Source organism: Cyrtonyx montezumae, unplaced genomic scaffold (genome assembly GCF_038088225.1).
Source record: "Cyrtonyx montezumae isolate F1298 unplaced genomic scaffold, pur_monq_1.0 scaffold_3, whole genome shotgun sequence".
Classification (NCBI taxonomy): domain Eukaryota; kingdom Metazoa; phylum Chordata; class Aves; order Galliformes; family Odontophoridae; genus Cyrtonyx; species Cyrtonyx montezumae.
Window position 1 is genome coordinate 58,639,395 of NW_027072034.1, and position 16,320 is coordinate 58,655,714.

General features: G+C 40.8%; 2 protein-coding genes across 4 annotated transcripts; one reads left to right on the forward strand and one right to left on the reverse strand.

Moving 5' to 3' along the window:
* Window positions 1-481: 481 nt before the first annotated feature.
* On the reverse strand, window positions 482-6,445 carry LOC136051969 (carbonyl reductase [NADPH] 1-like). 3 transcript variants are annotated; one of them, XM_065741701.1, is made up of 4 exons: window positions 6,425-6,445; window positions 5,364-5,677; window positions 2,271-2,378; window positions 482-1,635 (listed from the first exon to the last, which is right to left on the reverse strand). In XM_065741701.1, the coding sequence occupies exons 2-4, from the start codon at window positions 5,641-5,643 to the stop codon at window positions 1,199-1,201; spliced, it is 825 nt and encodes a 274-aa protein (XP_065597773.1). In that variant the 5' UTR covers window positions 5,644-5,677; window positions 6,425-6,445; the 3' UTR covers window positions 482-1,198. The 3 variants fall into 3 exon arrangements, with proteins under 3 accessions (XP_065597773.1, XP_065597771.1, XP_065597772.1); XM_065741699.1 differs by having other exon boundaries at window positions 6,356-6,434; XM_065741700.1 differs by lacking the exon at window positions 6,425-6,445 and adding an exon at window positions 6,316-6,336.
* Window positions 6,446-6,697: 252 nt separating this feature from the next.
* On the forward strand, window positions 6,698-15,675 carry SETD4 (SET domain containing 4). Its single transcript, XM_065741702.1, has 11 exons — window positions 6,698-6,767; window positions 7,119-7,221; window positions 7,640-7,735; window positions 8,581-8,618; window positions 9,799-9,887; window positions 10,523-10,952; window positions 11,702-11,876; window positions 12,509-12,590; window positions 12,955-13,035; window positions 13,745-13,868; window positions 14,938-15,675. The coding sequence occupies exons 2-11, from the start codon at window positions 7,152-7,154 to the stop codon at window positions 15,070-15,072; spliced, it is 1,320 nt and encodes a 439-aa protein (XP_065597774.1). The 5' UTR covers window positions 6,698-6,767; window positions 7,119-7,151; the 3' UTR covers window positions 15,073-15,675.
* The last annotated feature ends 645 nt before the right edge of the window (window positions 15,676-16,320 follow it).

Sequence of the window (16,320 nt, forward strand, 5' to 3'; positions counted from 1 at the left end):
GGGTCTTTGAGACCCCAGCTGTAGCTGTCATGCTATCTGAAACCAGGACATTATGGAGAAGGACAAGAGCTTAGTGCCTGGCTGTGATCAAAACCCACCCCACTGCTTCCAGCAGCAACCAGTTACCCCACTGCCCAGAGGCTGACTCGTAGCTCTACCTTTCAAAGCTGAGCATTTGAAATGCAATGACCTACTATTAAAAGTGTGTTCTCCATGTCACCGCTGCTTCCTCTACATGCCATTTTGCTTGAAGAGCCTCTTCACTTTTTTTTTAAGCTGTGATAATTCTCAGTTCATTTTCTCCACTACATAGAGGGCGTTTAATCTGGGTTCTGAGTAAGAAAACTTCGGGTTGTGCAATAAATGAAACTGAAGTCCTGCAGAAGTCAAGATGTTTGCTTGACCAGTTCTGTAGTTTGTTGCCATATATTCTGAACATCACACACTTCCATTACAGACTTGAATTTAGAAAATAAAAGCATAATCTCAACATAGATCTTTAAAATCAGAATAAGACAGTTGTATACCTTAAGTAATCATTTATTGACATGCATATTAATAAAGCCAGCTGGGTAATTTTTCCTATTAATGATATATCACAACTGTTCTTATTTTCACTTGATTCCATTTTATAACAGTAAGCAATCTCTATACAACAGTGATTCAGTTTGAATCTGATTCGCTCCCCCAACCCCAAAATGGTTAGACTGTAACCCTATGGAAAATCCTCTCTCCACGTAGAAATCCCATACAATCTTAAGAAGCAACTGTGGTCCCCCCAAAAAGATCCACTGCATCAAGAAAGCATAAGGCATCTGTCTCCTCATATGAGCCCCGTATATGAGAGAACTGCAGGCTCTCTTACAGGAAAAAGGGCTGGCAATGATTTCCCTAAGTCTAATCTCTTCTGAAACAAGGTCAGGCACCCCTGTATTAGGGTAACACCAAGCCAACTGGTGTTAACTAAGCTGGAACACCCCACAAATCAAAAGTCAGGCTACCCAGTCAATGTTGCAAACAGGCCAACAGATGTTGCTTGGAAGTACCATAGTATAGACAAAACATTAGAGAAACACAGTTAACTGTAGCCCTCACTACATAAAAGACCCAGTACTAAAGTGGACAGGATCAAATTGCTCCAAGGCACAAGCTAATTCACAGCCATGTTACCACTTGCAAGGGTCCAGAGACATTAAGTTTACCAGGTTCGAACAGTTCTGTCACTAACGAACTGGCCATGAGGACCATCAGCATTAGAAGGCAGAAGGGCTAAGTAAACAGGGGTGTCAGCCCCTTCCTCTGGGGATTTAGTGGCATTTGGACCTGCCATGTCTGTTCTCACCCATCCAGGGCAGCAGGCATTGAGAAGGATGTGGTCACCTTTCCTTTTCTCATTTAACATCCGGGCTTGAATCCTGGACAAGACAGTGACACCAATTTTGGATACCCCATAAGCAGTATTTGGCCAGCCTTCTTTGTCATGCACACTTTTCTTAGTATCTTCCACAAACTTTGTCATGAGCTCCACTAACTCATCTTCAGTGATTGTGTCGCTGCGGAACTTCTTCTGCAGTTCCTGACTACAGCTCCCCAGAGCTGAGAGAGATACCATGCTAGAGACATTCACCACTCTACCTGTTAAAAAGAGAATAAACACTCATTATATCCATACACACTAAAACTCAAAATTCAAGCCTGCTGTGTGTTCTCTGAAACAAATGCCTGTAAATTTTTTTATGTGAATTTACTAAGAACTTGAGTTACAAACAGCTAGAAAATCACAATCCAGTTTATACTCAGCATTTGCAGTGAATTTCATTACAAAAATATGTAATGTTAATCTGCAAAAGCTCAACACTGAATTCTAGGTCTTAATGTCTCGGTGGAAAACATTCCCAGTTTTGCAACATCTTGAAGAATGCAGTCCAAATGCCAGAATAATGCAGAATTAAACAAAAGCAAATCTAGTTGCTAATGCATTGAGACCATCAGCTTGTTTCCAGAACACAAATCCCAGCATGCAAAGCTGCAGTAAGCTTTTTCTCTCCCAGCATTTCAGTACACAGGAATGAGCCAGATGAATCAATAGTTCACTCATCTGTACCAAAGTTGTTCATTTTCCTCTTTTTCTCTTGCTAGTTCACAACAATTCAGACATCAAATTTGGTTACTTGTTGGGCACAGTGCTTCAAGACATGATAGGATTTCACTATTTAATAAGCACCAAGAGTCATATAAAACTATTTATCTACTTGTTACGTTATACTTACCATAAGGTTTCATAAGTGGCAGCAATTCTGTGCAAACATTCCTGGTTCCAAAGAAGTTTGTCTTCAGTGTAACCTCCGCTTGGACTGAAAATGGTGTTTTGTCAGCAACTTTTTAAGTGGTGGTAGCAAAGGACAGGAAGAAAAACAAAGAGAAAAATATCAGAATTATACCACTGTTGAAGGAAAGTTACGGTACAAACAGAAAACCACATCAGTTTATCTTACAGCTGCCTAACCAATCCACTGACTTACCTATTCCCATCAAAGAATGGGGCTGCCACTGACACCACAGTTAAGAGGCGTCACACAGCATAGCACTTTGTCACTAGCCTGTTAGTGTGGGGAGGAAGACAATTAAAAGGGAAGGAGACCCTGAATCTAGGGTACTGCCACTGAAAATGCATAAGTTAGACTACACCCCCAGCTTTCACATTCAAAACTAAGGCAGCCAACAGCTTCCATAGCCTAACTCATCTGTCACCTCATCTTTCAGGTTCTCACCTGGTCAGATCAGTAACACACGTTGTAAAAGATTTTATAAGAATACAAGAATAACATTTGGTACAGTCCGAAAAAAAACAACAACAACCTATGATAAGTACAAGTGTCAAATCAAAGTGCTCACAGAAGTAAAATAATGGGAAATAGCAGTTCAGAGAAGTAGGGAACTGACACAGGTAATCTTATGCCAACCACTGAACTGCACTTAAGGCTGCGATTTCAGACAGAACTGACAGCATGCCACTAACAAAAATGGGGTAGGATATGCCATTAGCTGACAACCTGGCTTAGCAGTAAGCTACATGCTACCCAACCTCTACTTTGCAGGGAAACAAGCAGAAGAGACAGTACTCCTGATCTGCCACAGGCCTAATTTCAGCAGTGATAAAGGCCACCTATACAGATGAAGAAGGTCTTCACTTCTTTCCATAGCTCAGACCTATGTAAATTCCAAAAAGCAGCAGCAGGTCACTGCTTTCAGAGATGCTCATCCAGAATGTAGGTCAGTCCACAGAGAAATGGCCTTTTATGAAATAAGGATTTTGTACTATGCATAGCACAGTACCAAAAGGCAATAAGTCGTTAATCTTTAACAGCAATAACAAACAGTACTTTAATGAAGAAAGCATCAAGTCAGGGATGTCAGCAAAAACCTAGCAAGGCAAGCTTCAGTACAAATGCTGAAATATGAGATATGCATCACAGTGATTACATAGGAATTAAACTCTCTATCCTTTGCAGTAGATACTTAATGCAACACCAGTTATAAACAGCTTCTCTATTACAGTTTTTGACTATGTGACCTACTGCTGGCTCACAGTAAGCTGTAAGCATGAAGTCAAGGCAGAGCAACTGGAAACAACTTCTAAACAGAAAAATCTACCATGTTAAAACGAATACAACAGAAACTTCACTGTGCACATTGTTGTTACCTACTTGTGGACATGGTACTTAGAGATATGGTTTAGTGCTGGCCTTGGTAGTGGTTGATAGCTGGACTTGATGATCTCAAGATTTTCTCCAAACTAAATGAGTGTTTTATATCCTAAGTGAGTACACAACAGTAAGTTCATGATGCATCACACGACTTGCAGAAAATCTTGCTACAGTGCTGTTAACCTGGTGAAGGCCAAGCTGCTGAGAAGCCAGCAACAACACACACTACACCTCAGTTACAGCCCAGTCTAGTTCGAACCCACTGACACCAGCAGGTTGAGCTAAGGATCTCATTATGAATTAAAGCAATGCCATTCTGAGTATCTGCAAGGTTTCTGCATTATCTATTTGGACTGAGATAAAAATCTTTTAACCACTGCTGTAAGATTTCAGCACCTATTTGTCCACAGTTCCAGATGCACTCACATTATATTAATATCTGCCCCTTATTTAGTAGATGATTAACACAAAACAAGGGGAGATTTAGGTTAGATGTCAGGAGAAGTATTCCAACAAGAGAGTGGTGAGGCCCCAGCACAGGCTGCCTGGAAAAGCTGTGGTGCCCCATCCCTGGGAGTGTTCAAGGCCAGGCTGGGTGGGGCCTTGGGCAGCCTGAGCTGCTGGGGGGCAGCCCTGCCCTCAGCAGGGGGTTGGGGCTGGCTTCAGTCCAAGCCATTCTGTTATTGTGTATAGAATATCAAACAAAATACAGCAGCTGATTGAACTTCAGAACACCGCTGCTACATTCCCACTACACAAGAAGCTGGGAATTCAGCAGCGAGTGAGGTTTGATCTGCACTACCTGACAGGCTGCCTCAACTCACATTGTGAACAGGAGTATGAGCACTTATATTACACTGTTCAGATACAGTATGTCTTTGTAAATAAATATGAAAAGTTACTTTTAAGAAGTCCAGAAGACACACACTGAGCAAGTTTGTAATGGCAGAGAAATGAGCTAGTAGTCATGCTTGTGATCTGCTCTATTTGGAGCTAAGTTGCTTATGAAAAAATCACTGAAAATCATCTACAAGTGGAATGCACTCTCCTACCTTACTACTGTTATGCCATCCTCACCTTCACTGCCTTCCCACTCCAGAGGAGATGAAAGGATTCAACTCCTACTCAACACACCAAGATTTAGGTTAATTGGCCTGAGAAAGTTAAATAACAAAAGCACTCAGATCAAAGGTACTCTTTTATCATCCTGTACCTTTGAGCATAGAGCAAAGTATGAAGGTTGCAGATGAGAGAAAACAATACCCCAAAATAACATAGATGGCATTCATACAGATAATGGGCTACTATGGGCCTGACGGAACACAAAAGCACTGAGGCAACCAACCCAACTCAAAACATGAAAATACTCCAGGTTTAATATGTGATGCAAATAAAATAACCCAGGGAAGCATCCTCACACACACTGTTAACACAGCAGGTGCCAGAGGAAGAGTCATTTCATGCTTTCCTCTTGTCATCCCTGAGATGGCAGGCAGCCTACTCAGTCAAACAACAGCCCAGAAATTCCATATTAGAAATGACTCCACAAAACTCTTGCTGCATAAATTATACTTCACCACATTATACCACACAGGATTAATATGAGTATCCCAAACAGCCTACTTTTGAGTATCTGTGAGTATCCCAAACTCCTACCTTTGAAAGCAATCCCTGCATTGTTAATCAGCACGTTCAGACCTCCATACTTCTCCTTCAGGAAGTCCCGCAAAGCTCTGATGCTCTGCGGATCATCAATATCCAGCTGGTGGAAGAGTGGATGCAGCCCTTCCTCTCGGAGCTTTGCCACTGCTTCCTGGCCACGGCCAGGATCTCGGGAAGTAAGGTACACATCCCCCTTGAACTGCTTACACAGATCCCGCACAATTGCAAGTCCGATCCCTTTGTTGGAGCCAGTCACCACAGCCACACTGGACATTGTCTTCTTTGGGAGTATACCAAAGCAACAGTCACTACAGACAGCAAAGAGAAAAGTTATAGGGAATCACAGAGCAGCTTGCGTTGGAAAGGGCCTTAAAGACCACCCAGATTCATTCCCTGCTGTGGGGAGTCAGGTGACATGACAGAAATGCATATCTAAAAAACGAACTAGAGTCTTTTTACCTTACAAATTCTATTCAGAACTCCACTTGGAGTTACATAATCCCATGTTATAAACGGGCATTAATTTGCTGAAGCAGCACGAGGCTTTGGCAAAGAAATGCACTAGGTGTTAACGTAGTACAGACAGCCCAAGCATCCCCACCACTAAGTGCTCTGCAGAGCAATGTCTGCTGCTAATAGGAGGGCACCTGGCACATCCACCTCACAGGAACACCACCTCCTCGCGAGGGCAGCCAGCTGCATCAGCTCGAGCACCGAGGCAACCCAAGTCGATAAACAAGGGCTCAGTAAAAGGGTGTGCTCACTTCAGACTGAACTGCCGTTTCCCTTCCAGAACAGGCTCGTAGCCAACCCGGAGCCGCCATCTCTCGGGGAAGAAACTTAAACCAGCCCCCAAGACCCCACACACAGCGCTGAATTCGCCGGACAACCGCCCGCCAGCCAGCCACCCCACAACCTCCCCAAGGGCCGGACAGACAGACCCTACCGCTGTAAAAACCAGAGAGCCCACGTCCAGCACCACGCACCTTCCCCCGCTCCTCAACCCAGCGCAGGGACAACTAGCCCGACCCACAGCAACGGTAACGCGGCCGCACCTAAAATGGCGGCGGGCGGCCCCGCCTCCCGCGGCGGCTGGGGCGGGTCGCTCTCGGCAGCGGTACTGGGGTTTGTTCCTTTTCTTTCCCAGGTGCGTCCCGTGGGTCTGCTGGAAGGTGGATGCTCGTCTCTGCTGTCTCTCTCGTCACGCTTTCAGGGTGGGGGGATCGGGAGCCAGAGGGAAGCGGGATTCCCCAGTTGTAACCAGTCGGTGCTGTACGGCCATTACTCGTGTTCGTTTGCGGCCTTGCTTGTGGCCTTGTAGTGTGCGTTCAGTCAGGACAAGAAGAAGCTCAGGGAAGACCTTAATTGCTCTCTACAGCCACCTGAAAACAGGTTTTGGTGAGTTGGGGGTTGGCCTCTTCTCCCACGTTACAGTGACAGAATGAGAAGGAATGGCCTCCAGTTAGTGCAAGGGGAGCTTTATGTTGGATACTGGGAACAAGAGCAGTGAGGCAGTGGCACAGGCTGCCCAGGGAGGTGGTGCAGTCACCATCCCTGGAGGTGTCCAAGAGCCGTGTGGATGTGGCACTGAGGGATGTGATCAGTGGGCATGGTGGGGGTGGGCTGACCGTTAGATTAGGTGACCTTGGTGGTCTTCTCCAACCCTCATGGTTCTTTGATTCTATGGAAAGAAACAACGCTTGAAAGGGTCGTTACACATTTTTGAAATATATAATATTTTTAATTCAGACAGCCCACATAAGGAAAAATCAGTTTGTTAATATGAAGAAAAGCAGAGGCCGGACAAGTCGAAAGAGAAGAAGAAAACACTTGCAGAGATTTACATATGGAGGTACTAACTCTGAAAGTAATGCTAAATAATAACACAATCATTTGCCTAAGTATTGTTTTATGATTTCACAAACACCTTTGTGCTTTGAAAACAACATTCATAAACATTAATTTTTTCAATGTTAGTTTACAGTTCCAGTCAGAATATGGTGAATGTTGTCAGCTTTGTTTTTTGAGCACTGGAAAGTATTTTTTCTCACATTCTTTCCCCTTGAATATGTTGAATGAACCCACTAGTTCAGAGAGTTCCCAGTGCCAAGAGCCCCACTGCTTAGTAAACTAGTTTGAGAAGAGCCTTACTTGCTATTCTATTACACTACTCTAAGAAGTCCAAAATGTAGTGTTTAAAATATTTAGTTTCTTTTGTTTAAAAATAAGGTACTATTTTATAGCATTCATCTATTCTTTTTCATTTTTAGTCAACTGCAGTCACGAACTGGAATACATTAAACTTAAGAAGTGGCTCAAAGTCAGAGGATTTGGAGACAGTAGTTTAAGGCCAGCACAGTTTTGGGGTAATGTTTTAATGATTTATTGATGGTCCTTATATCTTGTTTGATTCTAATTAGAGTGTTGGATTCCTGCTTCTGTTTTGAGCCCCATACATGGCTAGCATCAGGAAAAAGAGCCCCTTACCCTTAGTCCTCTAAAGACTTTTTGCAAATGCATGTGAATGTTATTTAACATGAACTGTTCATTGTTTCTTAAATAAAGATACTCATTAAGTGCTAAGAGTAAGTTTTCAAGAGGAGCAGTATTTGAGTGTTTGCAGTATTAGAACACAACCTTGGAATCATTTCTTTATCTTTTATTCTTCCATGGAAGATCAGCATCTCTAGTGAAACAGACAAGTAAATGATTTTAGAGGTTGGATTAACTTACTGCTGTTTGCAGTAAATATATTTACTCATATTTTTTCTCTTTAATTAGGTAGTGTTTCAAAAACTTTTGCATTATTAAAGAGTGAGTAGAGATGATAGTATGAATCAGAGAAAAATATTGGGAATAGAAATTGTAAAATTTAGTTCAAACTCTGAAAGCAGAAACAAGAGCCAATGACGAAAGATGTGTTTGAAGAAAAAAATGGAAAACAGAAAGTGAGAATTGCTAGATCTGGAGAAGTTGCAGGGGTGCAGGAGAAGGGCTTTCACCAGGTCATGAAAAATAGCAGAAAAGTAAAGAGAGCATCAGAGAAAAAAGAAATGAGATGTATATCTGTAACAATCTATTATTGCTTTTTTATTATTTGTAATGGTATGTATGTTCTTTTGGAATTTTTCCTCCAAGGCTTGTTCATTTATTGCAATTTACCACTATCTCCTGTACTTTACTCTAAGCATCCTCTTTGTTCCTACTTTAGGTACAGGAAGAGGACTGATGACAACAAAAGCTCTTCAGGTTTGTAATATTGATTCATATTCTAGAATCATTGATATGTAGTGACTTTTGTAACCAAGAAACTCAAAATTCCAGACAAGATGCTTGCAGTCCTTGTTCTGAATGCAATTTCTAGGCTAATACCAGAAACTGTAGTTCAAGCTTATCTGTAAAATTATATCGCATGTACTCTGAGGACTTGTTGGCTGAAAACATTATCATACTCATCAACAGTGATTCAATATGCAGCCTTGTGTTTCTGTTAAAGGCAAAAATTGGCTGACTTACGCCAGGAGTCATTTCCTGCTGTGTGCCTTCTCCTTTAGTCATTGGCTTGCATAGCTTCTTTTGCACCGGCTGCAGTTGACTTCCTTGCTCCTGGGAGAAGATCACAGTAACACTATTTGATAGAGTAAATTCTCATCTACAAAACAAGATACTTTTCAACATAGTCAGCACTATGCTCTGCATTTTCACCAGCAACGAACGAGAGCCTGTGTGCCATGCTCCTAAAAATCTGCACCTGCAGAGGTGACCCACTTGCACCGCTGCTGAAACACATTACCCACTGCCTTACTGTGCTCACATCCACTATTTGGTCTCCATAAACAGTCAGCAGGCATTGGTAAATTCAGTGGGTAGAATTTTTTCCACATGGAGAAATTCATTGATACACCTTTGCCTCATACACATTTCTATGCCAGAAGCTGTTGTATCAGACTGCCCGTCTGCTGCTGTCTGTCACAGGTAACAAAATGTAACAGAATATTGGTGGAAGGTTCAAAGCTCTGCTTCCATACCACCAACATCTGCTGCTGTTATCGTGGACCAACATGATAAAATTGGAGGAATTACTTTTGGAGCAGTCCTCGTATATCTTAGTACAAAGCAAGTGGTGATGCTGAGTAACCAGGCACCAAACTCTCTGTGAATAGTTGACTTTCTTCAGGTGAAAGTTCCTGTTAGTTGCAGTCATCCTCTTTCCCTCGACTTTGACCGTCATAAAACCATGCCAGTTTCCATTAAATTCAAAATCACATCTGTTTGGTTCCTGGAATTACTGTTTTCTGGGAAAATCATATAGCATAAATCATATAGCAGATGAGTCATTTATACTTGATGTTTACTGTTCTGTGTGTGTGTGTTTGACTGATTATTTATTTTCTTTTGTTTGTTTGTTTTGTTCTTGTTTTCCTCAAAGGCAGGAGAACTAGTTATTTCATTGCCTGAAAAATGCTTAGTCACCACCAGCACAGTCCTTAACAGCTGTTTAGGAGAATACATAACAAAGTAAGTGAAAAGTGACATATTGTGGCAAGAAAATAAAACAAGACTTTTTCAACTGTCCCTTCCTCTGGATTAGTAGATGAATCATCTTAAGTGGTGGTAGGACATAACTGCTTACCCTGATTTGTGAGTGTTTCTTGTGAACTTTCATGCATCCAGAATGTTCAAGAAGTGAGATTTGAGTACAGATTTGGAGGGATGGTACAGGCTTGAATGCATCTCGCCTCTAGGTCTGGCTCAGACCTAAATGTCAGTTATGAGTGGCTTCTAGGGAATTTCAAAGAGAAGGAGAATAAAATGAGGCTGCAAAGCAGTCACATGGACACAGCCTTTTAGAAAGTGTGGAAAAAGGCCTATGCTGGGTATTGAGTACTTGTTATGTGGCCTAAAAAAAAGCCAACAGAGAGAAAAAGGTGAACCTGAAATTTGTATCACAAACCAGCTTTTGTAGCTTCTCAGTAAAATTAAGTCAGAAGTCCCTTTGAAATCATCAAAAGGACTTGGAGATTAACTACAAAGAAGTTTAAAGTAGAAGCTATTTATATCCTTTTAAAGAACTAAAAGAGAGATAAAATACTGCTGCATCAATTTCCTGTCTCACCTCTGTATATCTGGTTTATTTTATTTTTTTTTAATAGGTGGAAGCCTCCTGTATCTCCTTTGATAGCACTGTGCACGTTTTTAATAGCAGAGAAGCACGCTGGTGAGAAATCTCTGTGGAAACCTTATCTGGATGTTTTACCCAAGACGTACACTTGCCCAGTTTGTTTGGAACAAGATGTAGTTCAACTTCTTCCTGAACCTTTAAGAAAGCAAGCTCAGGAGCAAAGAACAATGGTCCATGACTTGTACTTGTCTTCCAAGGCTTTTTTCTCTTCCCTGCAGTCTTTGTTTGCTGAGAACACAGCAACTGTTTTTAACTACACTGCCCTAGAGTGGGCTTGGTGCACTATTAATACCAGAACAATATACATGAAACATTCCCAGAGGGAATGCTTTTCTCGTGAGCCAGATGTTTATGCATTGGCACCATATTTAGATTTGCTAAACCACAGTCCAAATGTTCAGGTAAGAGACTGAAAATAGATCACTTAATTTCTTGATATAAGAGTGTACTATCTAAATACAGTATGCATTTATGCGAGAGATAAGGAATGTCTGGAGGCCAGAGAGAGATAGTGGAGAAATTGTATATCTGGAAGACACCTGCAAGCTAAGTGTGCATGGTTCATATATGCCCTGGAGGCTGTTATTCAGTATAGCAGAGGTACAGGGAAAGCCCACAGTGACTGGATGCAATTTGCTTCCAGTTGGGAAGAAACATAACGTTACTTCTCTTCCCATGGCTTCAACTCCTCGGGCAAATCTTATGTTACACGGTCCTTGTTTTACTTCACCTCTGGCTTGAAGCTTCTGGGTTGTCTTAGGAAAGTGTATAGAGCAGTTCCACTTGATAGCAGAAATGAAATTCTGTGTGCCAGCATATTTCTGGGACAGCACAAGAGTAGTCTGATCTGCATGAAGCCGTCTTTATTAGCAGACTTGGGGTTTCTGTAATAAGTCTGCAGAGTGGATGGCACATCCTCCATGCTAAGGTTTTGATTTTCATTCTTCATAGTCATATTTGTAAGAGTAATTTTAGGGTGCAGTTGTCCAAATATGTTGCCTTTTCAGACATCTAAAACACTTGTTTGTACCCTATTGCTTCAGTATTAGAGAAGTACTTAATTTTTTTGGATTTTAATATTAAAGATCTGATTCCTGTTCCCCCTGTCTTCCTGCCTAGAGTAAAACTTTTTATTTTCAATTTCTCATAGGTAAAGGCTGCATTTAATGAACAGTCAAGAAGCTATGAAATTCAGACAAATTCACAGTGCAAGAAGCATGAAGAAGTATTTATCTGCTATGGACCTCATGATAATCAGCGACTGCTACTAGAATATGGATTTGTTGCCATTGATAACCCTCATAGCAGTGTTTATGTCTCATCAGGTTGGGTTTATAGATTGTCTTAACATTGAAAGGTACATCAAAAGAGAGCAGAATTTCTTCAACAGGAGGTGTGGTTAGAAATGGACAACTAAAGGATAGTGAAGAAGTTTACATGCTTGCGTATACATTTATGCATACTGCATATTGAGGCGTTGTCGTGTTTTTATTTTAGTACTATCAAAATATTTCTATATATTTCTAAGAACAGGAATAGAGCTCACTTTGATCTGAATAGAATGCAAGGATTGGAGTTTATAAATTGGAGGTGTTTTCCATAAATTTTCCTTTTGTGAAATTGTTATTCATACCAGCATTTATTAAGAGCTTCCCACAACTGGATGTCTTCAATTGTGCCATTGGTTCCCACTAGCTGGAGTTATTGAGAGTTGTTGATAACTTTGGTTTGAGTCTTAATTTTCATTGTTAGGATACAATTCTACAGGTTGCTGATTCCTTTTGAGACACAGTGAGCACCTCCCAAATACATTTTGATTATGTTAAAGTTCCTCTAAATTTAGTACTTTTCTTCTTTAGCTAATTGACTAATACAATTGAAGTGTCATTTCAGAATTGAGAATTGTGGTTTCTTCTGCATATGATTTACATAAACATTTACATTTGTTTCTATGCAGATACTCTTCTAAAATATTCCCCCCCACTGGATAAGCAGAAGAATGCAAAACTTTCCATTCTAAAGGATCATGATCTGTTAGAGTAGGTATCTAAAGATTTTTGTTTCCATGTGAGCTTTCTTTTTCACTCTTCAGCTTTTCTGGGAGTCAAATTTTGCTTCTGGTATCAAAATCCACCATAAAATCATTTTTGTGTAACAAAGTGGTTTACTTGCTGCATGTGAGAGAACATGCAAGTGGTTAATACCAATGTCAGAACTTCAGATAGGCTTCAGTGTCCAGCCTGTCTTCCTTCTAACTTTGGTTAGCAGCAGAGTAAAGGTAGTCAGTGAATCTTCTAGTTCTGTAGAGTAGATGTTCTCTTGTTAACAACTGTCAGGAAGAAAGCTATCAGGTTGTAGAAGACACCTTGTACTTTCTGCATCTCAGCGCTTCTGACTTTTTAGAAACTTGACCTTTGGATGGGATGGACCATCTTGGAGACTACTTACGGCCCTCAAGGTGTTAAGTCTTGGAGAGGATGAATTGTAAGTTTCAGTCCTTTTAGAACATTTACAAAGCGTGCATGTGTCATTTTCCTTTATTTGTTCTTTGCTGCCTGTAAGATACTGGAAGCAATTGTTCTGGATCTCCTGTGTCTATCTTACTGACTCCGTGTGAGAAGGGAAAACAAGAAAGTCAGAGACTAAGATATACTGTAAAATCGTTGCATAATTGTTGCTTTGTTCTTTGACTTTGTTGTATTAAACACTATACACATCCCATTGTTTTCCCCTTCTATTTCAAGAACCAGATGTTTCTTTAAGATTCTGACAGCAGACTATTTTTCTTTTGGTTTGATGGAACTTTTAAATACTGTCAACCTTGCTTAATTTCTTTGGCATCTGTGTTCCACAGACTGTTTCAGAAATTTTAGGGCCAAAGTTGTTGAACAATTTGCACTTCTAACTGGTGCTGCTGAAGTTGGTGGCAGCATGGCAGAGCAGTAAAGTATTGGTCCAAGTGCAGATTGACTTTGTCTGAAAGGATAAGGTTGGAGGACTGGAATTGCTGCTTTGGATGATTAAACCTTCATTTACTCTGGCTTGTCTCATCTGTATGCTCTGTGCCTTTTTCAGATATGTTAACCTACATTTCTTTATGCCAGTGATGTTATTCTTAATATAATCATGTGTTTATTATTCAGTTGTGGAATACAGCAAGTGATTACATGTCGTTCAAACATTTTGTTTCTAGTACTTGCTGGAGGAGGACGCTACTTGGTGATGTAATTTCAGCCAGAAATGAACAGCAGGCTTTGAATATAACAACAAAGATATGCCATTTTTTAATAGAGGAGACACAGCATGTCCTTCTGCAGGTAATTTGGCTAGAAGAACCAGGTGGCTATTTTCTCTCCTAGCATGATTGTACAGCAGGATAATTTTCAGGGTTGAAAATGGAGTGAGAGAAGTAATTGACTTCAGTGGGGTGGTGTAGGGTTTGTTACCAGGGTTACTGACACCCCTGAATTAATTACTCAGCAGAATTCGTGGCTGCAGCAGAGAAACAAACCATGTTACAGGGCTTATGCATGTTGTGGTTTAACCCAGGAAGCAGCTAAACACTGCACAGCTTTTCACTAACTCCCCCCACCTCCACATGGATTAGGGGAAAGGATGGTTTAAAAAAAAATAGAACTCATAGGTTGAGATAAAAACAATTTACTAAGACAGAAAACAGAGAGAAAAATAACAGTAATAATAATTGCATATATTTATATCTGTACATTTACAAAACAGGCAATGTGCAAAGCAGTTGCTCACTACCTGCTGCTCAGTGTCCATCTAGTCCTCAGACAACAGCAGGCCTCTTGGCCAACTGCCCTCAGTTCTGTAGTTCTTTGCATATGGAATACCCCCTTGGCCAGTTTAGGTCTTCTGTCCTGGTTCTGTTCCCTCCTAGCTAATTGTGGCCCCCCCATCCCCCTTATTGGCAGGACAGGCAGGACAGTATGAGAAGCTGAAAATCTGAGGCATCCTTGGCTCTGTACAGCACTGCTTAGCAATGACTAAAACATCAGGACTGTACAAAGCACTGTAAACAAGTGAATCATGTTTAACCTTTCTCTGCCTATACTATCAATACATTTCTTGAAGTTACCCCTTAAAAAAAAAAACAAACTCAGACTTAAATAAAGTAGGCATATAAAGTGTTGCAGACTTGCCTTGATGCATTTCACTTCCTCTCTTTTTAGCGTGCTTCCTATCCACATGATGATTGTTCCATCCTTTTTCAAAAACTTTTACGTAAAGATAAAAAAACACTGTACTTTTACATATTTGCTTGGGATCCCTATGGTAGATGAGCTTTCCGCAAAGTTTCTGTTCATGGCCTATATTAAGTGATTTCAATTTTGAATAATTTCATTCCATCTGTATAAACTCCAGATTTCCCAGATGAAGAGGGACAAAGGGAACCTCAAAGAACAGCTGACTTTGGTAGAAGCACTGCGTTTGGAAGATCTGAAAATACTAGAAAAATCAGCGGAGATTCTTTGTGACTTGAACGTGACAACAGTTTGACCCACTGGAACTGTGATAGCTTCTCCAATAGCTGGATTTCATTTGCTATGGACTTGCCTTGCTCAACTGTTTTAACGGACCTGAGCAGCAAAGAATAATGTAAAAACCATCATAATGTGCCCAGTTTAGTTTATGGGATTGCGTGTGCACTGAAGGCTTATTTTGTTCTTTGCTGATCTTCAGTAATACAGAAGGTTATTCCAAAGGGTAGGGAGGGGCACAGGCAGCTTTCATCAGTTTCATCCAAATCATGATTGCTTTGGGCAAAACAGCTTCCAGAGTAATTTGAGCAGCTCTAGGACTGGGGACTCCAGCAGTCACACCCTCTGATCTGTGCCTGTGGGGCAAAGGCACGGATCAGAGGGTCAGGTAGACTCTCCTCTGCATGTATTTTGAGTTCTTGTACTTGACAGAGAGGGGAAAGGAGGGAGCTGCTTGTTTTCATCCAGAACTAATCCTTTACCTTTTCCCTGAGATACGTGCGTGTGCTCAAGAATTAGTAGTTTGCATGGTGTCAGTTCATTATGGGAGCAATAAGTGTGAACTAGAGCAGAGATCACCATCAGTCCTTTTGTGTTTGACACCAAATTGTTCTCTGCAGTTTCAGATCGTGTTTCTTGAACGTAAGGAAGTGAGAATTTCTTTCCTTTACTCTCAGTGCTTCCTCCAGACTCACTAGTTTGTGTTCTGACTCCTCCTGCTGGAAATGAGAACAGAAAGGATGTATCAGTTTAAACTCTGTTTCTTATTTGGAAGCCCACCCAGACGTTTCATTCTATTTTTGGTCATTTCTGGTGATAGCACTGACAGATGTTTTAATCTTGCCTTCAAGGGGATGTTCTCATGAGCTGCCTTTCAGTATTAGTTCTACCTAAACCGGGAGCTCAAGGTCTCTATGTAGTTTAAGAGAAGAAAGATGCTTCTTTTAAGGGTGCTTCTAAGCAGGACGCATGTGTAGGGTGTATAAACTTTGTATTGTTGTTGTGTTATGATTATTTCCCATTGTGTGGTGAAACACACTTTGTACTTTTTCATTAATACTTTTATGCGTTTTTAGGAATTATGCTTCTAAAGAGTGTTTATTTTTGTAACTATATGGGTTAATTTTCTCCAAGATTGTTATCTATTTTTAAATAAATGAAATGTTATCTAGCAATAAAAGCATTCTAGCTATTGTCATTTAAAGAAAAAAAATACAACAAGTGAAAACTTTTAAGAAATAAGCTAGCACCAATGCACTTTCTGACT

Excerpts from the sequence above, each read along its gene's own strand:
- LOC136051969 (XM_065741701.1), bottom strand. The coding sequence starts at position 5,643 with ATGTCCAGTGTGGCTGTGGTGACTGGCTCCAACAAAGGGATCGGACTT. Across the intron at positions 2,379-5,363 it reads TGCAGGGATTGCTTTCAAAG|TTGCTGACAAAACACCATTT; the intron begins GTAGGAGTTTGG and ends CCACTTAAAAAG. Across the intron at positions 1,636-2,270 it reads GCCACTTATGAAACCTTATG|GTAGAGTGGTGAATGTCTCT; the intron begins GTAAGTATAACG and ends TCTTTTTAACAG.
- SETD4 (XM_065741702.1), top strand. The coding sequence starts at position 7,152 with ATGAAGAAAAGCAGAGGCCGGACAAGTCGAAAGAGAAGAAGAAAACAC. Across the intron at positions 8,619-9,798 it reads TGACAACAAAAGCTCTTCAG|GCAGGAGAACTAGTTATTTC; the intron begins GTTTGTAATATT and ends TTTTCCTCAAAG. Across the intron at positions 9,888-10,522 it reads TTAGGAGAATACATAACAAA|GTGGAAGCCTCCTGTATCTC; the intron begins GTAAGTGAAAAG and ends TTTTTTTAATAG.